Source organism: Telopea speciosissima, chromosome 3, assembly GCF_018873765.1.
Source record: "Telopea speciosissima isolate NSW1024214 ecotype Mountain lineage chromosome 3, Tspe_v1, whole genome shotgun sequence".
Classification (NCBI taxonomy): Eukaryota; Viridiplantae; Streptophyta; class Magnoliopsida; order Proteales; family Proteaceae; genus Telopea; species Telopea speciosissima.
In genome coordinates this window covers 68,764,277-68,790,727 of record NC_057918.1, presented here as the reverse complement: position 1 = coordinate 68,790,727, position 26,451 = coordinate 68,764,277, and the positions used below count along the sequence as shown (strand labels likewise).

The window sequence follows — 26,451 nt, the reverse complement described above, 5'->3', positions numbered from 1 at the left end:
GTTGTCATTGCAGTCATGGCACCAAGGAGAGGCAAAGCACCACACTGCCTAGGCGACACCTAGGCAAGATGAAGGAACCAAAGGCAAGCACCATATCACAGGTATATTTTCAATATTACACACATTTCTCCATATTCTAGACATGTTTTCCATATTACATGTATATTTCCTTCATCGTCCGGGTAACAACTAGTTGTCTTGGGCATCAAGACACACCTTGCCCCAAAAAGGACACCTTTACAACAACGCTAAGATCTACCCAGCAGTTCTGCATCCAAAGATTTAATTTTAGGTTTCATAGGCCACACAAGATTAAATTAAAACAAACAGTTTATGAGCACTGCAAAGTTATAGAAAATAGAGTTACCCGAAAGAGAAATAAACAAGAGAAGAAAGAGTACAACTTTTTCTACAGATATCCTAACCCACCCCAAAATATGTCCAACTTCAAAGCCCTCAAAAAAAAATTCAGCACTGGCAAGGTCTCTCTCATGTGTGTGTGTGATATTCCATCACCTTCACGTCTTGCACCATGTCAACTCTACAAGCGTCGTTCTAAAGCATCAGGTACCACTACCTCCATTTCGCCCTCTAAACCATTGGCTCCTAATTCTAGGGCTCCGTCTCTTCCTTACAATATCAGTGACTTACCTGTCACTCTACAAAAAGGTACACGCTCTTGCACTCATAAATCCCTTGGTTCTTATCCTATTGCTAAATTTGTTTCTGTTTCACATCTTCTTTCTTCACTTCATACCTTTGTTTTGTCTTTGTCTCAATATTCTATTCCCAAATCCTTTCATGAGGCATTGACTCATCCTGGGTGGAAATTAGCTATGGATGTGGAAATGGATGTTCTTCATAGTCGCCAGACATGGTCTTTAGTTGTCTTGCCACCTGAACTTTTCCTTGCCCAGTATTGAGAAGCTATTGCCTCTTAAGTATAGACATCCATAGTCATGTCCTTTGTCGAGACATCTTGCCATGATAAGATGGGTCCGTTTATCATCTTGTGGTCCAGCCTTTGCTTGCTTTGGCCTCCTTTCGGTTCGTCGCTGACCTGATTTATATCTGTCGTGGTTGTTCGGTGTTCTCCCCTTTGCCTTTTTCAGGCTCTTGCCTCCTTCGATGTAAAGGCAGGGTCATGTAATTCCTTCATTAGCACGACTCAATGACGAGATGTAAACACACAGAAAAATGCGCAACGTAAGGATTGCTAAGTATTAGAACTTTTTTACAAACCGTCGCATGCAAAACTGAAGATATATTGTACGACTAAAATAGAAAATACGAATATAGTTGACAGTCGAGCATATGGATAGTAGCTTACCGCTGCATAGTTTCCTATGGTCTTTACACCTCCAGTTCCACCAGGAGTTGCACGATGGAATTCATTCTCAACAATCAAATGAATTGGTGCTAGACCCTCCTACAATCAATCAATTAAATAAATGTGCAAAGATTAATAACTCTGTGATGGAAATATCTGCTGAAAGACAGAATTGGTGCTAGACCATCCTACAATCAATCAATTAAATAAATGTGCAAAGATTAATCACTCTGTGATGGAAATATCTGCTGAAAGACAGAATATCTCATAAAGAAAAGTCGAGGCATAAAACAGATCAAAGTAGGTGAGGAAGCAGATAAGAAGTATTGAAGTTAGGGAAAAGTTCTCTGAGCCGCTGGGGCAGGGTATGCTAACACCTCTGTGTCTCTCTCTCCTCCTCAAATGAAATGACCTCGCTGGCCTCCTATGTACAATAACATTTTGTCGCACCTCATTGGTGCATTCCCCTACGCCACTTGCTCAGAGAACCCTCTCCTATGAAGTTGTCATAGATCAGTCTTCCAAAAGGCAAATTACAAGGTGCCGACAATCACCAATTTGCCATGATCATTCATTGGTATAGAAGATGACTTTACAAAAAATATGATTTGGTTGAGAAAACTATGAGAATTTGGCAATTTTCTGATAATGTGACACGGAATTCAAGATGCAGATAATTGTTAACGCTTGTTAAATTACATTGACTATTGCCCTTCCAGCAAGCATTGAAGATTACTTACCTTCAAGATTGTGGTAGGGAGTGATCAGACATTGGTCTGTTTGGCAGCAACAAATCAAGTTCATCTACTAGACTACTACTAGTAGATCTGATTTACCCAGATTTCATTGAATCAGTAACAGAGAAGGTTTGAATATAGTTCAAACAAATCAAATTTCTAACTAAAGTCACAATGTTCCCATTCCTCTTTGGTTGGCTCTCCAAACTGTATATGGTTTCACACTACCATCAAACTGGATAAGAATGGGGCTGATGGGCCGATGACCAGGATGGGGTTGTGTAGAAATGAATCAGAAGAAAAAGGTGAAAAGGAATAAAATGTTCAAAGACCATAAAATAAGTAATAACTTCAATTTTCTAATGAATAAGAAAACCGGAACCATATTCGGCACATAAAAATCAGGAACATGCTATCCTCTTTAGAGTGGGAAAGCTAGATTATTCCATATAGGTAGATAAATAGATAGATAGAAAGGTAGAGAAAGAACAATTAGACCAGAAGAAGTTAAAAATTAAATAGAGTGCCAAAGCTAAAAAAGGCAAATTCACCCATAAGAACATGTCATTAAAGGGGGGCATGAAATACAAAAGGAAATAACTTTCATCTTGAGATGCAAGTTACAATTGATTGCCTGCATGCAACAGAAGCCAAATTAATCAACAAACCTTGAAGTAGTTCCCAACAGGAGAAACGTAAATCAGAAAAGTGTATTCAGGGGCAGGTGCCACACCAAGAACAGATCCACTCCCCATAAGCAGTGGCCTGATATATAGGGAGCCTTTACCCGGAGGAGGAACCTGCAGTGAGGCACTGAGGCTTGTAAGCTAAGTGATATAACATTTACTGCCAACCATATCTTGAACTACAAAGCAATTACCCAACGCTTATTTGCCAACACGGTGAGCTTAACGGCTTCCACAAACTGTTCAACAGTTGGGGATGTCATACACATCCTCTCTGCACCCACCCTCATCCGCAATGCATTCTCCTTGGGACGAAAAAGTACAATAGAACCATCTTGTTTCCTGTATGCTTTCAAACCTTCTAATAATCCCTAAAACACTCCTTCCCAGAATAATATCATCAAAAATAGCAATGAAGCAATTATGTAAGACTTCATAGAAAATAAATTTTCACTTGGCATAAACTTTCATACAGGTGCTGCATGGCTGTCCTCAGCTCATGTCGATGATGCTAATGTGATTAACATTTATGTATAATACAAGTACCAATCATACATGAGTGAAAGGATAAAAATATTGCACCATCAATTGATAAAGATTGCAATCAAACCACAGCAAAACTGGGTATGCTTGCACTAAACAGAGTATGGATAAAAGGCGATTCTGCAGGATTTAAATTCAACTTACTGAAAATATTATCACCCCATAAGAACACCAAGAAACGATAGACCATAAAAAACTGGCCACTTATAAACTGAATCTCCGCCAGCCAAACCAACATTGTCTAGTGAAAAACACATGAAATAAAGAGAGGCTAGAATTATATGCATGGAGCTATTCCTGGTTTCCGGCTGGACCATCCTCAGAAAACCAACTCTTAATTGGATCTTGAACTCAAATGACCAACAAGATCAGGCCCAAGGTTAAATTACAGAAACACTCCTTCACTACTAAAAGTAAGATTTTGACAAATATAAATAAGCAAAACAAAGACACTCAAAAAAGACTAAATAAATCCCAGGGGAAAAAAAAAGACTAAATGTAGGCTGCATCCATTTCACTTTTACCTATCCCCTTGCCATAACATAAATAGAACTATTTTGGTCCTCTTCTTTAACCATTTGAACGTTTATTTAAAAATCACATTGGGGGCAATATTAAAAATAAGTTTAGACCATGGAGAACTTAATACATTAGTGATGCAGTTGCCTTAGCCTGGCTGGACCGGCATGACTCACTTTGGAAGCCCAAACCAAGGACTGGTCCTAAACCGGTTTTCTGGTCTGGCAAGGGCTGGTAGTTTAGTTAGGATGCAATATTTGTTTTATTTCATGAGTAGATTACGTAGGAGCTTATTAGGTAGTTTCCTTTTCTTAGATATGGTCTATTTTAGTAGTTTCCATTTTGGGTTGTTTCTATTATAGTTAGGTTTCTATTCCTATGCAAGGCTATTCTCTATTTATTCATTGTAATCGTAGGAGAGTAACAGATCTGCAGATTTGATTAATGGAAGTTATTTGTGAAGCTCTTTGAGAGTGTGTGTATGAACGTGATTTCCCTCTTCCCTTTCCCCTCCTTTATTTGTGAAGCTCTTTGAGAGTGTGTGTATGAACGTGACTTCCCTCTTCCCTTTCCCCTCCTTTCTTCTAATTCTTCTACTGTTCTCTCTGTGAAGCCCACCATAGCAGACCACCCCTCACCCTGGTTCTGCATTAATTAGTGTCAGCCTCCATATCATGTGTGTTTTTCCAAGGATGCCAGCCTTCGAATGACAAGGTGATGCAGTTACCCATAGGATTATGCAGGGGATTTGGATTATCTTTGTAATTTTTGCAAGCTTATTTTTATTTTAGGGAAGTTAAGTATACATAGGAGATTTAGTTGTTATTTAGTTACCAGTTTACTACAGTTTCTATTTCTTGTTAGTTGCTAAATTTATGTTTTTGGAGTCTTACAAGAAGTCGTAATCACCCATCAATGGGATAGTTTTGAAGACTGAATCAAAAGAATTTTGTGGCTGCCGTGCGAGTTTGCTGGATGGACTCATTCTTTTCCTCCCTGAATCGATTCCTTTCTCCTAATCATTCTTCTTCACAGGTCTGAATTCCTCAACACTCCTTCATTCTTCTATTTTGTTCTGTTTTTCTCCTTCCCTTTTCTTTTTCTGCTACTGTTTTCCTTCCGCTTGCTGTTGACAGTACTACTGGGTTGAGAAGAGTTTGCTGGAACTTCATCAAATCATCTCAGATCGACCTGAAATTTTGGGAAATAGTTCTCTCCTATTGGGCAATGTTGACTGCAAAGTTTGGGGCTAATGGAGTTGGGTTTAGGAGATCTAAAGCCATCTTCAAAGCTGGTACTGTTCATTCCACCCAGGACAGTTTCAGATATTTATTATTATTTTATCGTTGAAGATTTGAACTGCTATGTGTTATATTCAAGAGGTCTCAGTGTTAGGATTCTAATCCTATAGTTTCAGCTGGATTGGTTTCATATTGAGTTGGTTAGAGTTAGAGACACTTGAAGAAGTTCTGGTCGTGGGTTCCGTTTAAATCAAAAGGAAGAAGAAGACCAAAAATCAGCATTTGCAATTTGTTAAAGAGTGGATCCTATGTACCATGGGTGTACAATTTGATGTCCACCACGATAAGGAGAGTGTCCCTATCATGATTGCTTTGCTTCCTTGTTTTAGTTTATTCCTTTCTCTAGTTAGGATAAATCTCTACTTCCTAATTAAGCTAGATTTCTTATTTTATTTTTCTTGTTGCACAGGGACTTAGTTTCCTTATTTGATTTTACTACTTTGATTGCTAATAAATACAAGTGGTAGGGGGGGGGGGGGAATGCAAGACCATCGACTCTGCTCATCTCCTTGGCAGATTCTCCCCCTTTCTTTCTCGGTTCTCTTCCTTCTCATATGTGATCACTGATTGTTTAAGTTCCTGGCATTGTTACACATTTGAGCCCCTATTCTTTTATATTACATAAAAGCCCTTGTGTTCTAAATTTATTTCTGTTTATAAGCACTTCATTGAAATTCCAAGTTTGGACTTCCCCTTAAAAATTTAATTACCCTCATGTCCTAATTCTGTTTCTTGCTCTAAAAAGGGTTCTTGTCTTCAAGACAATGTTTCCAAAAATGGACCAGACATTAGACTGACTCCCTCTTCAGTGACATCCCACAGTCAAGGTACTAAACTCGGGTTTCGGTACCAACTCGGCTCTTGGAAAAACCGAGTTGAGTCGAGATCTCGCCGAGTTGGTGCATTTTTTTTTTCGTCGAGTTAGGTAAATACATAGTAGATGGGTCATTTCCATGGGTCAACCCGAGATCTCGCCTAGAAATGTCGAGTTCTGTCGAGTTAGGTGAGGTATTTAAGTGGTAGGTGGGTAAAAAAATGGGTTGAAACCGAGACCCGAACCAAGATCCGAGATCTCGGCAAGATCTCGGCGAGATATTGCACTTTTGAGACTCGCAGGCAGTATCGTCTTGGTTTTTTTAAAAACCAAGAAACTCGGCGAGATCTCGCGAGTTCTCGAACTATGCCCACAGTCCGACCATGTGAATATATTGCATGGGATGGAGTACAGCATGGTGGCACTGCTATGAGATTTTTTCTGAGCTTTCTAAGGATAATTGTCCAGCTAAATCATTCCACTTATATTTTCCTGTGATCAATTTAAATAGTTCCAATTCTACAAATTAACCAATGGTTTTGGTGCAGTACTGGGAATGTTGCTTGGGTGAACCAAGTCGCGGAAGATTGAAGGAAGAGGAATAGTGGTGTTGAAGTCCAGGTAGAAACACTGGTAAGGCTGGTATTCAAGTAAGGTGGTGCATCTTGTTTGAAGCTGCAAGAGTCCTTGGAGAGCAACTGGAAGTGTTGATTGGGGAACCGAGTCGAGTCATTGCAAGGAGTAAATGCACAATGGGAATACCAACCTAAGGTTCATGAGCACCCCCCTGCCAGGAAAACTAGCCTCCGAAATTGTTTGATGGTACGAAATGTCCAATGGCCAGCCCAAGGCTCACTGCTTCAAGGTTTTTCATGTCTCTAACAGATCATAACACAAGGTTTTAGAGTAAATATTACAAAATCAAGTGAAAATTTTTTCCATAAGGTTTAAAGCCAACTCAATCAAACAAAGCCCAAGCCCCATAAAATTTCAGTTTCAGTCATATAAAAGACGAAAACAAGCATATAATACCAATTCTAGAAATTAGAACTTGATAGGTCACCAAATATGTTACTTTACTAATACTTATATCAGAACTCAAGAACAACAAGAATGACAATCAAATTTCCCTCAAAATTTTCCAAAAAATCGTAAACTTAGTAGCTATGTTGTATACTCAAATCACTAATCCACAAATCTTCAAGTTATTCAATGGCAACATCAATGAAAAAGCTTTCGAAACTCAAAATAATATACAAAGATGATCCATGTCTGGGTACAATTATTTATTGGATAATCGGATTTGGATCTGGATAATCAGTTAAAATTCCCTAGCTCAGTTCTAAGACAAAAGAAATAAAAACACATGCACGTGTAAGATATTCATAGTCTATATACTTAATTCAGGTTTGGATCATAATCAGAAAGGATCAGGGCAGATCCGCCTCCTTCTGATTATCAAATGGATCTGTCATAAACTAAATGAATCTGACCATATACAGATGTAACAGATCCACACAGTGGGTCAGATTTGGTGACCCAGCCCATTGACAGCCCCATAATTTACAGAGCAACCCATTCATCATGAAATACCTAGAATCTTTGCACATTCATTAGCAATGAAAATTACATGGAGGACCCATATAGTTTTTGCAATACTCCTTGGGAAGTTGATATACTGTGATCTAAGATTTTCACAAGTCTTTCGAAGAAAACATTTACAATGATCATGCGGACATTCCTCACAGACCTCATCAAACTAAAGGACCTAAAATGCTTTTGAATCACTTGAGCACAATTTCATACACTATAAGGTTATAAAAGTTGCATTCATTCTTCTCGTAGAGTACAACTCTCCCAAGAGAATTACTCCAAAACCCTGACCAGACAGATTAACCACATCGCAAAAATTGTGGGGAAGATCCAAAACAATCCATACCAGAGACTTTCCTCTTATCAGCAGCAATGTTTAAAATCTCGTTTCGGATCGGTATTTTGGTCTAAATATTGTATTTTTACTGCAAGGTTTCGGTAGGTCATTTCGGTGGGTTTTAGGCCAAGTTAAGGCCTGAAACTTCATGGAAACCATATTTTAGGCTATACAAACACATGCAAATGTTCAAATTGCAAAAATAGTCACCCAAAGTGGTGTTTTGGATTTGCACTATTGATTGACAGTATACGGTCGAATCCTAATGTATAACTTAGTTAATTACACATACATTACACATACACATTGTTTAAGACTTTAAGTACTAGAGGACATAATAACTAATAAGCAAATTAAACAAGTAAATTCACTTGGATACATAAATTCAATGACTCATAAGTCATAATATTAAGTACAATAAGTCAATAACATCAATATCCCAAATTCCCAATACAAGTCAAATAGTCATCAAGTGACTCAAATGTCTACTAATAATAATTACTCCGTCATCCAGGATTGACCCCACTCATAGTCTAATGGAGCCGATGTGTATTGTTCTCCAACTGTAGGACATATGAATGCCACGTCATAGTCTGGGAGAAGAAACGAGTGTAGTCATCCACAGTTACCATGTAAATAGCATCATTAACATGCTGAAGGTAACCTATCCTAGGATCAAGGTTCAAAATCTCGCGATATTTCGTATATCTCGAGCTGTCCGAGATACGATACCAATCCGAAATGGAAAAATACCATATTTCGACGATATCTCGTGAGATATCGACGAAATATCGTGGACTCACGATATATCGCGAGATATTGAAAAAGTCACTAAAAGTGTCACGTGCAATATTTCGAATATTTTGGAAATTTCGGAAATCTCGGTAATTTCGGTAATCTCGTTTCGAAAATTTCGGAAATCTCGGTCATTTTTGGCATTTTACACCCACAGAAAAATACCATATTTCGACGAAATTTCATCGAAATTTCGGTATCTCGGAAATTTCGGTCAGACCGAAACACCGAAACGAAAAGAGATTTAGTACCATGCCTAGGATATGGGTTTCCAAAGTATGAAGAACCACGACTACCCACTGATCCATTGTGATATGACGCCTCTGGAGCATGTATGGGTACAGCTGGTGGTTGGAAGCATGTACGGGTACGTCCCTAGATGCGGCGAAGATTCGAAGGCTGGTTCAAAAATCACCAAAGAGAAGTGAAGGGGGAAGAAATGGGTGGAAGAAAATGAAAAAAGCAAGCCTTGTGAGCTCTCGGTCGAAGATTTTGACATTTTATAACTTAGGTTTGTAACATCTCGCCGATACAAAGTACCGAAATTTCATGAAATGACCAAAATCTCGACTGAGTTATTTTTTTTTCATTTCGAAGTGGTGTTTCGTTTCGGTCAGACCGAGATACTCGAGATTCTCGAAATCTCGATTTTTGTTTTAACGAGTTTTTGTACCATGATCAGCAGCAAATACCATAGCCTTCTGCTCTCCCATCCCAAAACTCTACAGCAATGCGACTATTTTATGGGGTAGGAACCCAAGCAAAAACTCAATCCCTACAAAACTTTAAATATTTGTATCCATATAATTTATTATAATTATGCTCCAACTCCATTGCACTTCACAATTCTGTATCTAGAGTAACTACAGGTAATACACCAAAGAAAGCCATTGCTGTACATAATTATTTGCTACTTCAAAAATGAAAGGAAGAAGAGCAACATATACATTTAGATCTAAGGCCCCTGCAGAAACAAGAAAGCATAAAAAATTGAACATATAAATAACAATAAACCCAATAATTCTAACTTTTTTACTCCTAAAGGACAAAGCATGCATTATCCACAACTAGGTAAGGTAATAGATACAAATTCCCTGAGATGAAAATACATAAGTAAATTGTGTAACACTGCTGTAGTCCAGGAAAAAAAGAAAAAAAAAAAAAAACAAGTGTACCTGTGCAGTACTTCAGATAACAAACCTGGCCATAATTTAAAACTCCAGCTGATGGGCTCAATTCGATGTTCCCAAAACGCACTAATTCACCATCAGGAAAGTCACCACCTTTGAGGCATTTTGTGACATACATATAATCGGTCGGCACAAGACCAAATCCAAGGTCATCCCAACTTATATCAGCCAACTCCAATGTTTCACTGCTGGTTTCACCAGTATATTTCAATATTCACAAGAAGTCAACATATAAGCATAAGACGCACAAAAAGTGGAACTTAGTGTAAGTAATCAATGGACTTGAAGCCTATGTAATTACTTAATTTCAATCAACAGAATAACCAGCATGAAGAATATGTTCATTTTTCTTTGCAGTCCACCATGTATAACACATCCAATATCAGTATGATGCAAAATGATTCCTTATCAAGAACTGCAATGTTAAAGTTTTTCTATTAGTAACCACTGAACTCAAAGGGAGTCATGATGGCTAATAAAGTTACAGACTTCGATTGCAAAATCTTCAGTGACCAAACTAGATTTGTGGCAAATTTATGACAGAAACATTGGGTTAGTTTGAACAAAAATTCATAGTAAAGAAAAGTTTATCTCACAAGGCACAAATGCATCTGGTGCCTGGTGGTGTTTGGACTTTTTTAGTGGTGCTGGTTCTAGACATAGATACATCTAGTGATCTTAAAAGCCATAAATTCTAGTTGCTTTGGATTATGAAAAACAGGTATCTTCGGACTTATAGCCACGCTGATTGAGCCCGGGATAGGTCCCCCTCCCCTTCATATATTCTACAGGATAATCTAATCTTCTGGATGACAAGAGGTATGCCTCACAAGCATGATTAGAATCAAGGGCCCCGCTGCCTCTTGAAACATGGATAACAATTGTTTTCCCCCAATGAGTAGGGTGATTGAACTTGCTTGCTATCTCCCTTCATATAGGTGAGAAAGCTTCTTAAAATCTTTTGAATATTTGGTCATCAAAAAGCCATAGAAACCTAACTCATAAAAAAAAAAGGGTCTAGAAACCCATAATCATTAAAGCTCAACAAGGATGGAAGTTACCTTTGGCAATCCGGGCCCAGCTGAAATAGGAGCCTAGGAGGTGCATTCAGAAATCATGATGGTATGGTTTAACTGGCATCTCATGCCTTATTGGCATGGCAGATTTCATTACGGAAGAACTCAAGGTCATTATTCAGGGTCTGGAACTAGCTTTGGATCATGGTTGAATGGATAATTCTGTAGAGGGAGATTCTAGATCAGTTATCCACTGGCTTCAGTCTTACCAGGGGGGACCTTGGAGATGTTTACACCTTATCAAGAAGGCTAAAGCTCTTGCTAGGCGGGTAATGCTTCTTTCTCGCGGATGCTGAGGTCTGTTAATTTTATTGCAGATGAGCTGGCTATGGAGGAGAAGGTGGACAGTACTTGTATACGGGCTCCTATAAATGGCTTAGTCCCTTCTTGGATTCTGGCCTTTCAAATTTCAGCCTTGTTGCTGTATTCTATGTCCATATGTTGTGTTGAGATGGGCTACTTTACCCGATAGGGGTAACTTAGTCCTTATTGTTTTAGTTATTTTATTAGTTGTTTTATGCTTTATTTCTATTTCTGTTCTCCCCTCTCTATCCGATCTCTATTTTGGGATTCCTAGTTGTAGTAGGAATTCCTAATAGGAATAGGACTGGAGGCCTGGAGGGGGCACTCCTACTTTGATTATGATTTGAGATTAATATAAATAAGAGGCTGGGTGATCGATTAGATCATTCAAGCACTCAATTCCTAAGGCTGTTAACATGGTATCAGAGCCAACTCTGATCTAAGAGCAGCTTTTCTGGTTTTCTGATTCTTTCCCTTCTCTCCTTTCTCAGTTTTTCTGGTTTTCTGGTTCTTCCCCCTCTCGGTTTCTGTTTTTTTCTTTTTTTCTTTTCTCTCCACCACTCTCGGCCTCTTTCTCTCCATCAAGGCAGCAACTATGAGGTGATCTAATGCAAATTTAGCTGCTGCCCTCAATGTCACCTCATTGAAGATCGAAGAACTGTGGTGTGACCTAAATCTGCCGGCAGGATTTTTTCCATCCTTGGAGATCAAGCTATCCTTTCAACTGAAGTTTGATTTCTGCTTTTTTGAAGAGTGGTTCCTGCTGTTATTGGTCTACACCAGTCCCTGTTTGAAGACTGCAGAATTGATTCAACTCTGCAATTTTTCTGCAATCAGGTTTTTTCTTCCTAAATTTGTCAAAATTTAGGGCTTTTTATTGGCTCATCAAAAGGAGCTAATTTTTGGAGGATATCTTCCCTACTATTAGAGGGAAACTCGACCTAAGTTTCAGCCCATTCTGACGGTTGGAAATTCGGCAATTTCAAAACCCCTCATTCACACTCGATTCAAGTTTTTGAAGATCTGATTTTTCTGCCTGGCTGAATTATGGGTGATTCAGAGATGACTACTGCTACTTCTGGAGATGGTCATACTAGGAATGACTTTCTTCCCTATGCTGCTGCAATAAAACTTGATGGTACGAACTATTTAATATGGGCCAGATCATTATCCTTAACCGTAGCTGGTAGGGGACTTACTGGCCATCTTACTGGCACCACCAAACAGCCTACTGAAGATGGTGCTGCCCGTATTAAATGGGCTGTCAATGATGCTATGGTGATGTCATTTGTTTTGAACTCTATGACCACTGATCTTTCCAGTCAATATCTCCTCCTTGACACTGCTACTCAGATATGGACTGCTGTCAAGGGAACTTATGGTCGATCAGGAAGTGGTGCTCAAGTTTATGAAATCCGGAAGACACTCCAAAATACTACTCAGAAGGAGATGTCTGTCACTAAATACTATGCTGCCCTCAAGTGTTTATGGCAGCAATTGGATCATTATGCTCAGTTTCACCCTACTACTACTGCTGACATTACTGCTTATCATTCTTATGTTGATCAGTTTCGAGTCTATGATTTCCTGGCTGGACTCAATGATGACTATGATCCTATTCGGGTGCAAGTTCTTGGTCGGGTTCCTTTCCCCACTTTAGAGGAAACTTTTTCTTATGTTCACAGTGAATAGACACGAAGGGCTGCCATGATGATTATTCCCAAAGTTGAGAGATCAGCCTTACAGACTGCTAGCTCCACTCCTGTTACTTCTTCTGACAGTGTTGCTGCTACTGCTACTACTACCAAAGAGCCTGTTAAGTGTGAGCATTGTCACAAACCTTATCACACTAAGGCTCAGTGTTGGAAATTACATGGGAAGCCAGCTGATTTTGAGGCCAAACGTGGTCGTGCTAAGTCTAAAAACAAAGCCAATCACACTGAAAGTGTAGTTCCAACTCCCACTGCTGACATCGGTTTCTCCCAGGAAGAACTCCAGGCTCTACGTCGTATGTTGAACACATCCGCTGCCTCTACTACGTCTGCTACCAATTCAGGTTCCTTCTTTGCCCGTACAGGTATTTCCTTTGCTGGTCATTGTGCATCAGTAGTTTCCACTCCATGGATCATAGACTCCGGTGCTACTGATCACATGACAGGTTCTTCCAACCTTTTTAATACCTACTCTCCTGCTTCTGGTAAGGATAAAGTCAAAATTGCTGATGGGTCCCTCTCCTCCATCTCAGGGAAAGGATCCATTGGTTGTTCTCCTTCCCTTACCCTGTCCTCTGTGTTACATATTCCCAAATTTACAACTAACCTTCTTTCCATTAGCAGTATCACTAAATCCCTGAATTGTAAAGTGACTTTTTTTCCCACTCACTGTGTTTTTCAGAAACTGGACTCGGGGAAGACGATTGGATCGGGTAAAGTGCATGGCGGATTGTACCTGCTTGATGGCAATCCTACACCTACCCAGGCTTTACCTTCGGCATCTTTCTCTTCTGAATTACATAAATGGCACTCTAGGCTAGGCCATCCCCCTTTAGGTACTTTATCACATTTATTTCCAGCATTAGTTAAAGACTGTAATAAGGAAGACTTTTTTTGTGAGCCTTGTGTCTTGGCTAAACAGACACGTTCAACTTATCCCATTTCTAATAAGAGATCCTCTTCCTTATTTCATGTTGTTCATACTGATGTGTGGGGTCCTAGTAGGAAAACTTCCCTGTCTGGACATCGGTGGTATGTCACTTTTATTGACTGCTATTCTAGGTTCACTTGGGTCTACCTTATGCACACAAAAAATGCAGTTTTTTCATGTTTTCAAAACTTTCATCAATTGGTTAAGGCCCAATTTAATGCCACTCTTCAAATTTTGAGGAGTGACAATGGGAAAGAGTATATGGAAGGTCAGTTCCAAAAATACCTTGTTGCCCATGGAATCCTTCATCAAACCAGCTGTGTCGACACTCCAGCCCAAAATGGTGTGGCTGAGAGAAAAAACCGCCACCTCTTGGAGGTGGCTAGGGCTCTTATGTTTGCTCGCAATGTCCCTTTCCTTTATTGGGGGGGATGCTGTCCTTACTGCAGCCTATTTAATTAATAGGCTGCCCAGTCAGGTTCTTCTTTCCAAGGCCCCTATTGAGCTATTACTTGGCTCTTCTTCCTTTATAGTCCCACCTAAGGTGTTTGGCTGCGTTTGTTATGCCAGGGATACAAGGTCCCCTGGTAAACCTGACCCACGTAGTCTCCGCTACATTTTCTTAGGTTACTCTGTTACACAGAAGGGGTACAAATGTTATTACCCTCCATCACGCAGGACTTTTGTCAGCATGGATGTTGTCTTTCATGAAAGTGTTCCATTTTATATGTCCCCACCTCTTCAAGGGGAGAGTGTTAGTGAAGATGTGCTGACTATTGACTCTCCACCTCCACTTCAGTCTGTTTACCACGAGTCTGAACCAGTTCGGCCTGCCCCTAGTACTCCCCCTGAGTCAGGGGGAGAGGTTCCTATACAGGGGGAGCAATCTATTCAGGGGGAGCAATCTACCCTTGTCCAGACTCCTATCCAGAGGACTATTAGTAAATTTCAGAGGAGGATTGATGACAGTACTGTGAAGACCTATGCAAGGAAACATAAGCAGGTTCAATCAACTGTTGCTCCAGTACCCATCCCATTGCCGAACCCGGATCCAGAACCTGCCTCTCCACCTGGTAATGTTCCTTCTCTTGAATTACCTATTGCTCTTCGCAAAGGTGTCAGAACTTGCACTCAGCATCCCATATCTCATGTTATTTCTTATGATTCCCTTTCCCCATCCTTTCCTGCGTTTATTTCCTCTCTTTCTTCTGTTCATATTCCTAACAATTGGCAGGAAGCTCTATCAGATGGAAAGTGGAAGGTAGCTATGATGGAAGAAATGGAAGCCTTGAAGAAAAATAACACATGGGAGCTTGTGGTTCTTCCACCTGGGAAGACAACCGTTGGATGTAAATGGGTGTTTGTGGTGAAACAGAAGGTGGATGGCACTGTGGATAGGTATAAGGCACGACTCGTGGCCAAGGGGTTCACTCAGACATACGGCATTGATTACCAGGAAACTTTTGCACCTGTTGCAAAGTTAAATACTGTTCGTGTGTTATTATCTTGTGCAGTCAACCTTGGATGGGATTTGCAACAGCTAGATGTAAAAAATGCCTTCCTAAATGGAGCACTGGATGAGGAGGTGTATATGGACATTCCACCAGGGTTCTCTTGTGACAGAAACCAAGAAAAAGTGTGTAGGTGAAGCGTGCATTTTATGGGCTGAAGCGATCCCTCGAGCATGGTTTGGCCGGTTCCCAAGGCCATGATTTCGTGGGCTATAAGCGAGTAATGCTTATCACACACTCTTATAAAGAGGGCTGGTGAAAAACTCACTGTTCTTATAGTCTACGTTGATGATATAGTGGTTACTGCAATGATGGTGATGAGATCGACGGTTGAAGACCTTCCTGACAAGAATTTGAGATTAAAGATCTAGGGAAACTACGATACTTTCTGGGATTGAAGTGGCGGATCTTCTAAAGGCATTTTTCTCTCCCGGAGGAAGTATGTCCTAGACTTATTGGCTGAAACCGTTGCTAGGCTGCCATCCTTCGATACTCCTATGGACCCTCTGTTCGCCTCAAGGAGAAAGAGGGTGAGCCTGTTGATAAAGGCCGGTACCAAAGACTTGTAGGGAAGCTGATTTATCTCTCACACACTCATCCTGACATTGTTGTCGCCGTGAGTACTGTGAGCCAGTTTATGCATGATCCCTACTCTTCTCATATGGAGGTTGTTCTTTGTATCTTGCACTATTTGAAATCAGCTCCTAGAAAATGAATTCTTCTGTCTATGCATGATCATCTACGGATAGAAGCATACACTGATGCTGATTGGGCTGGTTCTGCAGATCGTAAGTCTATTTCTGGGTATTGCTCTTTTGTAGGTGGAAATCTTGTCACATGGCGTAGCAAGAAGCAAAATGTAGTTGCTCGTTCTAATGCCGAAGCTGAGTTTCGAGCTATGGCACAAGGTATTTGTGAGTTACTCTGGCTTAAAGGTTTGCTACAAGATCTTGGTGTTCCTATTCGTCTTCCTATGATGTTGTACTGCGACAACAGGGCTGCCATCAGCATAGCACACAACCCAGTACAGCATGATCGTACCAAGCATGTTGAGGTGGATAGGCATTTCATCAAAGAGAAGTTAGAAGATGGGCTGATTTGTATTCCTTTTGTGACATCTATTGATCAACTTGCTGATATCTTCACCAAGGGATTGTCTGGGAAATTGTTTCATCCCAATCTAGTCAAGTTGGGCATGATCGACATCTTTGCTCCAACTTGAGGGGGAGTGTTGAGATGGGCTACTTTACCCGATAAGGGTAACTTAGTCCTTATTGTTTTAGTTATTTTATTAGTTGTTTTATGCTTTATTTCTATTTCTGTTCTCTCCCCTCTATCCGATCTCTATTTTGGGATTCCTAGTTGTAGTAGGAATTCCTAATAGGAATAGGACTGGGGGGGGGGGGGCACTCCTACTTTGATTATGATTTGAGATTAATATAAATAAGGGGCTGGGAGATCGATTAGATCATTCAAGCACTCAATTCCTAAGGCTGTTAACATGTTGTATACTTGTACTCTATATGTTGCCCTACACTGCCGGTTAGGGAAGGAGGGGAACCTGAAAAGGGTCTCAGAGTTGCAGGGGAGAGGAAGAAATCACGTAAGAAGAAGGGGGGAGAATCGCAAACACATACAGCTACGCAGGCTCTCCAAACGCAACTTTTCAATTCATTCTCAAATCTGTGTACTAATTTCGCGATTACATATAAAAGAAATCAAAACACTTCTGTTCTAACTCTAAAACTGGAATATAATGGCTAGTCTATTCAAAGTAAAATAAAACAATAAATAAAAAGGTGTGCCCAGTGCATGAGGCTCCCGCCATTGCAGGGTCTGGAGAGGGTCATAATGTACGCAGCCTTACCCTGCTTTCGTAGAGAGGCTGTTTCTAGACTCGAACCCGTGACCACTTGGTCACAATGAAGCAACCTTACTGTTGCACCAAGGCCTGCCCTCTAAAATAAAAGACTAAAAGATAAATCCAAAATAAATAGACTAATAATATCCTACTAAACCCAAGACTCAAACTGGACCCGGTTCATCTCCGTCTGGATACCCCCAAACGGGTTTGGGTCGGTTCAAGGTAGTACACCTGCATCAGTCCAACATTTGCAAATTGGAGGTTATCCTTCGCACTTCACAGGATGAACCTGAAGAGCATCTCATGTCTATTTTGTTAGGCATATCAAGTATAGTTCCTTTACCTCCTTTTACAAAGCTTTTTTGGTACCTTGAATGCTAAGTCAATAAAAAAATTTAGAATAAAGGTGATAAAAATAAGGTATAAGATTGCATTGCACACCTCATAATATGAGATAGCTAGTGAAAGAAGGATGAGGCTCCTACAATTATCTGACCATTTTGACAACATATTTGAAACAGCGTAAAACTCTGAACGATATGGTCAAAAAAACAGAAACAGACAGTACGTGTTTTAAACATGTAGATTTCAAAAAAAAAAGGGGGACCAAAAAAACAACAGCATTCTCATTTAAATTGAGGAATTACTACATGAATACTTGCATCTAATGTTCCAAAACCACAATAACATTCAATGTTAATGCATATATACCCATTATAAGTTCCAAGACATATAGGATTATATCTATCAAACTGGTGTTGGAGTGGGACTTATAGTGGACAAAGACCTAAAGAATGATATTGTGGAGGTCAAAAGAATGAGAGATAGGATTATATCTATCAAACTGGTGTTTGAGAAAGAGGTTGTCAATGTTGTTTGCGCTTATGCACCCCAAATAGGATTGGATGAAAGTAGCAAGCGCCAATTTTGGGATCACATGGATGACTTAGTGCAGGGTTGGGAATGATGAATCTTTTATTAATGAAGGTGACCTAAATGAAAATGTTGGGAGTGATCGTAGAGGCTATGAAGGTGTTCATGGAGGTTTCGGGGTTGGGGAGAGGAAAGAGGAGGGGACCTCAATCTTAGACTTTGCGGTAGCTTATGATCTATCCATTGTGAACACTTTCTTTGAAAAAGAGAGGAGCACTTAGTTACCTACAAAAGTGGGAATCATACCAGTCAAATAGATTTCTTCCTAACTAGAGGGACAGATAGAAAGTTGTGTAAGAATTGTAAGGTTATCCCAGGGGAGAGTCTAACCACCCAACATAGACTGGTGGTTCTGGATATGTGCCTTAGTGCACAGAAGCGTAGGAGAAGGGAACCAATGTATCCTAAGATAAGATGGTGGAGATTAAAAGAGGAGCCCCTAGGCACATTTACGGATAATGTGGTACAAGGAAAGTGGGACTTTGAGGGAGACACCAATGTGATGTGGAACAAGATGATGAATTGTATTAAGAGGGTTGTCAAGGAAGTCCTAGGGGAAGCAAAGAGTAGTCGTCAGGCCCCTAGGGAGACTTGGTGGTGGGATGATGAGGTCCAAGCAGTCATCAGACCAAGAAAGAGAGTTTTAAGAAATGGCAACGGACTAAATAAATAGAAGATAAAAAGAGGTATAATGAGGCCAAAAATGAGACTAAGAAGATTGTGGGGATACAAGAGGATCACCAAGGAAGTCCTAGGGGAAGCAAAGAGTAGTCATCAGGCCCCTAGGGAGACTTGGTGGTGAGATGATGAGGTCCAAGCAGTCATCAAGACCAAGAAAGAGCGTTTTAAGACATGGCAACAGACGACAGAAATAGAAGATAAAAAAGAGGTATAATGAGGCCAAAAATGAGACTAAGAAGATTGTAGGGATGTCTAGGGCGAAGAAATATGAAAATCTCTATCTTAATCTAAACACAAAGGAAGGTGAAAAAACTATCTATAAGATAGCTAAAATGAGAGAAATACAAATGAGGACATTGTGAAGAGTAGAGATTTCAAACATGTGAGATGTATCAAAGGGGAGGATGGAAGAGTGTTGGTAAGAGATGAGGACATTGTGAAGAGATGGGATGAGTATATTTGTGAACTATTAAATGGAAATAGTTCGAAATACGAATGATTGCACTATTCATCACGATAACACATGTCATAGATATGTACAAAAGGTTGGTGTGGTGGAAGTTAAAGAAGCCCTAAGAAAGATGAAAGTAGGCAAGAAACCAGGCCCAAATGAGATCCCAATGAAAGTGTGGAAGGCCCTAGGAGTATGTGGAGTATATTTAACCAAGTTGTTTAAAAAGATTATGAACACAAGGAATATGTCGGATGAATGGAGGAGAAGCATTGTAGTTCCAATCTACAAAAATAAAGGTGATATTCAAAGCTACAACAACTATAGAAGCATAAAACTAATGAGTCATACTATGAAACTATAGGAGAAGGTTACCGTCTGAGAAGAGAGACTCATATCTCGAAGAACCAATTTGGTTTTATGCCAAGTAGATCCACGACAAAAGCTATTTACCTTCTGAGGAGGCTCATGGAAAGATGTAGAACTAGCAAGAAGGACCTCCATTTGGTCTTTATTGACCTAGAAAAAACAGAGGGGCGTCGAGTAAATATATAGATGTAATTAAAGATATGCATGAGGGTGTTGTGACTAGTGTGAGATCTATGGGAGGCCAGAGCAAGGAATTCCCAATTACGATTGGGTTACATCAGGGATCAGCCCTAAGTCCTTATTTGTTTGCGCTTATCATGGATGAATTGACCAAGAGCATCCAAGACGAGGTCCTGTGATCTATGCTCTTCACCGATCATATCGTTTTGGTGAATGAGAAAAAAAGCAGGGATTAATGCTAAGTTGGAGATGTGGAGATCAACCCTAAAAACAAGAGGCTTTAAGATTAGTAGATCAAAGCTGGAGCATATGATGTGTAATTTTAGTCACACTAAGATGGATACTGACATAGTAAGAATTGAGGAGAGAGAGATACCACAAAACGACTATTTTAGATATCTGGGGTCAACCATAAATAAAGAAGGTGACATAGATGATGATGTTTTGCAAAGAATTAAAGTGGGATGGATGAAGTGGAGAGGGGCAACCGGAGTATTGTGTGACCGACGTATTCCTTTAAAGCTTAAAGGAAAGTTCTATAAGACTATTGTCCGACCGGCTATGATGTATAGGGGCAAAATGTTAGGCAGTTAAGAAGTGCTATATAGAGAAGCTATTTGCAGCTGAAATGAGGATGTTAAGATGGATGTGCAGCAAAACTAGAAAGGATAAAGTAAGGAATGAACGTATTAGAGCTAATTTGGAAATTGGGAGTTACCCCAATCAATGACAAGCTTCAAGAAAGTCGTTTGAGGTGGTATGGCCATGTACAATGGAGGCCTGGGGACACCCCAATAAGAAGTGATCTGATTTAGATCGAAGGAACTAAAAGAGCCAGGAGCAGGCCTAAAATGACCATAGGAGAGGTTGTAAGGAATGGCGTGCATAGTCTGGGTCTTGTACCAAGTATGCTCTTCGATAAAGCCTATTGGAGGATAAGGATCCATGTGCCAACCCCATTTACTAAGATTTTCCTGACTTCCTGGGTTGTGCCTGTGCCTCTTTCCTCGTACTTTCATTTCTCATTTCAAACTTCTCATCTCTAATTTCTTCATTCTTCTTACATTAATCGGCCCAACCCTCCGCTTCACGAACTAAATCTCAATTTTTTCTCCCTTCAGGTCGCGCCACAATATATGTCGGGTCGGGTCGGATCCACATCGCACTCGAATCCTTGGAATACAAGACATACTCAACACTTAAAGGGAAAGGTAGGTTTTTCTCAAAAAACTTGATCTTTTGCTTCAAATCTTGCATTTTAGTTCTTCTTTTTTTTGGCTATGATTCAAGGAGAATAGGTTCAACTAACTAGTAGATGCATGCTTTGTATACATTTGCAAAGATTTGAACTCAAATCCACCATTTTCACCCAAAACCGAAAATGGCTTCCTTAAGGGTCAGTATTATGCTTATGTTCGGTCAGTACACAACATCATCCTAGTTGCTCTTATTCTTGAAGACCCTTACAGACATGAGTTTGATCCACCCCGACATTCTTCATGGCAATAGAGTGACTATGCATGTAAGAAATCTCATCTTTTAAAACAATTTCAAAGTGCCGCACTTGTCTGGTTATACATTATCCAAAATTCTTAGTATATATGCATGATATATGACATATATTCCTTATTTATATTATTTTTTGTGTCCAAAAGTGTATTTTCATGTGTATTTTTTTCATTTTCATGCGTTTTTGCACCAGTCGATACATATCTCCGATACAATACGATACGAAACATCTCTTAAAATTGCCCGACCGATACAATACCCGATACCGATAATTTAAACCTTGACTATATGTCCAAATTAAAATGGTGTCAAATACATCATTCCATTATAATGTTTTATACTTTAAGGTATAAATATTTTTAGTAGAAATTCTAAATTTTATTTTTAATTAAGAAATAAATATTAGGGTTACAGGATAAATATGAGATAGCTATTTGATTGTTCTAATAGTTTGACATTATATTTAATAGTTACTAATACATTACTTTAAGTCTTTAATAGTTACTAATACAAGCTTTTTTATGTAACAGTGTAACAAGTAAGACATTTGGTACACAATGGGGGACCGTGGTGATATAGCATGGCAACATGGAACCCCGATGTCGAAGGATAAAAAGAAGTCCAAGTATAGATATTGTGGGAAGTTGCTAAATTCTGGAGGAGCCACTAGATTAAAGCAGCATTTGGCTGGTGGCTATAAGGATGTTCTCAAATGCACCAATGTTTCTTATGAGGTGTAGCAGGCCATAGCAAAAGCACATGAGAGGAGGAAGAGAAAAGAAAGCTATTAGGGAAAGGCAACAAAGAGAGTTTGATAAGGCAGTGCTAGAGAGGCCTGGTGTAGAGATCATTGGAGATGATACTGGATATAGTCCTCCTCCTGGTAAGTTCCAATCAGAGGCTGAGTGGAGAATCTACCAGCAAACTTTGGCAGAGAGTAGACAAAGTTTTCATTTTGAGAATATGAAAGCATATGAGCAAGCAAGAGGAGTTGGTGGATCTGGCTCAGCTGTACCAGAGGCAGTGCAACAAGATGAGAGGAGGAGAAACATAAGACAGAATCCCCATATCTCACGGCCCCCAACCTGACCACGAATACATTCTCCAGATCCCATTCTTGAGTAAGATCCATCTATGTTCGAGCAACAAAATGCCTACCAGCCAACCATCCCACAAATGTATGGTAGTAAACAAGATGAAACATGGGATGCCTTCAGTAAGTTCATGTTCTATAATAGCATTCCACCTCATGTGGCACAGGGAACATAATATCGTGCATTTCTTGACGTTGCAGAAGGGCTGGCGTAGGATGGAAAGGGCCCACACCACATGAGTTAATGAATGTAGATTTGCCTAAGGAGAAGGAGTTGGAAGAGTACATTAAGAGTCTGAAGCCAAGGTGGGAAACGTATGGGGTCACCATTATGGTCGATAGTTGGACTGGACCTACTAGACAGTCCATTATCAATTTCATGGTGAGTTGTAATGGAAAGACAGTATTCTTAAAGTCTTTGGATGCATCGAAGGAAATAAAGGATGCATCATATTTGTATAGGGAACTGAAGAAAGTGGTGGAGGATATAGGACCAAGAAGTTAATGAACAAGAAGAGTAAGAGGATCCACCTCTTTTGGACTCCATGTGCAGCACATTCCATTGATTTAATGATGAAGGACGTGGGGAAGAAAACTTTGGTGGCAAGTGTAGTCAAGAGGGCAAGATAAGTGACCACATTTGTATTAACAATGGTTATACATTAGCCATGTTGAGGGAAAGATGCAATGGTAATTTAATGAGGCCTGGTGTCACTCGATTTGCCACCAATTACATGGCATTAAAGAGCTTTCAGACAAAGGTGATAGGTCTAAGGTCTATGTTTGCACGTGAACAGTGGTTTGGTTGGCAAGGGTCGAATTCAGAAGAAGGGAGGGCAGCACAAGTGACCATTGCAAGTGACTTATCCTGGCGTGACTTGAATAAAGTTGTTACCATATTAGAGCCAGCGGTGGCAGTTTAAGGATGGTTGATACAGAGAAGAACCCTACCTTGCCCCACATTTATGTTGCCCTTCAGAAGATGAAGAAAATGGTCAAAGTTGTGATACCCCGAAGTGCAAGGGCATGCTCTAACATCATTGATGATCAATGGAAGAAGCACCTGAGTCATCCATTGCATAAAGCTGGTGAGTTCAACACTTCAACATACTTTACACTTTACATGAGTTTTTACATTTACATATTCAAAACTCAAAAGCATTAAGTCACGAACAATATACTTGTGGTTTCCACTTTACAAGCATACTATCTGAATCTAAAGTATCAATACTCGCATAATCTTGGACTAAACATAAAATTGCTAGAGGCAATTCAAAATGTTATTGAGAAGTTGGAACCCAATGCATCGACACAGGCTAAAGCAAATGATGAGGTGAGAGTATGGGACTTGGTAGTAAATAAAGGAATGTAATTCATTAATTTATTGTACCGTGTACCAATTACTGAATAGTAAATACTAATGCAAAGCATGTTTGAATTTTGAAATGAAAACAAATCCAATACTTCAGAGAGGCTAGCACAAGTTTCAATCGAAAAAAGTGCAGTGGAGGATAGACAAAAGTCAGACCCTGGTAGGTGGCATTACATTTATGAATTATAATTTTATCCCTTTAAGAAATATATATTCCTAATATTCTATATTTGTAATGCAGTCGACTGATGGGTGTTTTATGGTACAAGTTCACCCAACCTGAGAAAGATAGCAGTGAGAGTGCTCGCACAGACTTGTTCATCCTCCGGATGCGAGCTAACTAGAGTACATTCTCATTGATCCACACGAAGAGGCAGAACAGATTGGGTCACGAACAACTAGAGCAAGTGGTGTATGTGCATTAGAATATAAGACTAAAGATGAAGCACATACATGAAGGAATAGACACCAATGATAGAGAACCAATCGAGCTAGCAAACATTTTTTCAGGAGGACTTTGATGATGATGAGGATCCCCTATTCCAGTGGGTGAGGGATCGTGGTGCACCAGAAATGGATCAGGCTAGCGGTAGGCTCGACCCCAAGTTGAACATGTCCATGTTGCAAGGAATAGGACTCCAACCGGAGTTGCAGGGCTTGACTACATATGCCTAGTTACTCGGAGTTCTCATTTTATCATCCTATAGTTTTCTTCCATAAGCACAAATTAATGTTCCCCTCACTCAGTGGGAGAAGTGTAAAAAACACAATAGAGGGGAAGGGGGAAGTCCTCAATATAGACAGGAAACAAAGCATTCACCAATATGATATCTGTTTAATAATACCTTTATAACTAAATGAATTAAACCAATGAACATTTGATGTTCTATTTCAGGAGACAGGAAAAAAAATCAGGATTCTCAAGTATACACACCCAGGAGCAGACAATGACGTTGCTTCACGCCGCGTGGCAGAGGCCAATTGGAGATGAGAGGAGCTGAAACGGAGCTTATTCTGAAGTTGCAACGACACACACTTCAGATACTAATAAAATGTTGCAATGATTTACTGCTATAATCCATTTAAATCTATCAACCGGGAACATAAATATTTGAAACAACTCATTTTGTCTCTTATCACATACTGAAGCAGCGATTCCCGTCAGAAGCATTCAATAATGAAATGTGAAATAAATTTATTCGTTCCAAAATTAAAGAGCAAAGGCAAAGAAACAGAGAGAAACCTTTAAAGATGAGGAGGACGGTAAACGTTTTCTGCCCGTGAAGGAGGTAGGGGAGAGGAGCCTCGTGACGTTGGGTGAAGGAGAAAGAAGATGGTTGGGCTGAGCTCCTGCATATCCGAGGCCGCTCTCCATTTCTTCTGCAAATACCCAAGAACAGTCCCTCTCGAGAGAGAGAGAGTGTGGTGATTGCGAGCGAAGACCGAGAATGTAGTTTAATGGCGGGACGCAACGGAGTAAAACTCGGGCTTGCATTAAGAACTGTAACTCCGAGCCCAAAAATTGTTAGATTAGAATCTTTATTTTTCATTCACAATTTATCCGTTAGATTAAAATCTCTTGTTATGGAGAACTAGATAAAACAAAGAGCATATTAGTTGGACCTTCCCTAACCTTTCTGACAATTCAAGGAACCTATCCTTTATTTCTTACAAATACTCAAGCCTCTTCTATTTTTTCAAACTTAGCTTCACTTAACCCTACACCGTTAATATTTTAATAATTTTTACGGATAAATTTGAAAAACCTAAGAAACCAGACAATTATACTTATTTTCCCTCTAATAAGGTACCCCATTGCCTTACACCCTCCTTCTTCTTGCAAACCCATCTGCTCCAACCCCTCTGCAACCCTGATCGAGTTGCCTTATCGCTGCAAAATTTGCAACAAGACATTCTAGATGGGTCAAGCCCTTGGAGGCCACCAAAGAATGGGAATCGAATTGGATGAAGCGCCCCATACTGTTCTGACAGATTTCTGCAACCCTTTTCTGAATCACCATGGCTTAACTTTTCATCTTTATTTTTTGGGAGAATGTTCTCGATGCCGCAGCGCAGTCTGCGTCCAGGCACATGGGCAGCCTGTGCAAGGGCAGGGTGGTCATTGCACCCACCCTCATGTGCCTGGGCGCAGGTTGCGCTACAGCGCAGAGAACAGCACCCCTTATTTTTTACATTGTTTCCTTCTTTGAATCACTAAATTGCAGAAAATCAATGAAATTTCTCTCTAGTAAAAATCCCTAAGTTTACTAAATAAAAAATTCCAACGTTTGCTTCATCCTGAATTCCTGATTGGAATTTCTAGGATTTCAACAGATTCCCATAGTTTCAGGGGTTAGAAGTAAGGTCTAAGCATGGAAAATTTCTCTCTGGTAACAAAATCCCCAAGTTTAGTAAATAAAAAAATTCCAACGTTTGCTTCTTCGTGACTCGAATTTATAGGATTTCAACAGATTCCCATAGTTCCAAGAGTTAGAACTAAGGTCTAAGCATGGAAGATTATAGAACTCCAATACTGAGAACTTTATTACTAGAAAAGAGAAATTGATAATTTGGGAATGTAGATTAGGTTTTCAATGCAAGAGGCTGAAATGCCAAAGCGA

General features: G+C 39.9%; 1 protein-coding gene across 4 annotated transcripts in view; it reads right to left on the bottom strand.

Moving 5' to 3' along the window:
* Window positions 1-25,238, bottom strand: part of LOC122657101 (branched-chain amino acid aminotransferase 2, chloroplastic-like) — a 34,241-nt gene extending 9,003 nt beyond the window's left edge. For 2 of the 4 annotated variants that reach the window (XM_043851876.1, XM_043851878.1), the window contains exons 1-6: window positions 25,074-25,238; window positions 24,765-24,844; window positions 9,856-10,033; window positions 2,948-3,124; window positions 2,736-2,867; window positions 1,331-1,429 (exon numbers count right to left, since the gene is read on the bottom strand). In XM_043851876.1, coding sequence (XP_043707811.1) covers window positions 1,331-1,429; window positions 2,736-2,867; window positions 2,948-3,124; window positions 9,856-10,033; window positions 24,765-24,844; window positions 25,074-25,205 — 798 coding nt within the window. In that variant the 5' untranslated portion in view covers window positions 25,206-25,238. The remainder of the gene's footprint in view (window positions 1-1,330; window positions 1,430-2,735; window positions 2,868-2,947; window positions 3,125-9,855; window positions 10,034-24,764; window positions 24,845-25,073) is intronic. The other 2 variants (XM_043851877.1, XM_043851879.1) reach the window with 2 other exon arrangements.
* Between the last annotated feature and the right edge of the window lie 1,213 nt (window positions 25,239-26,451).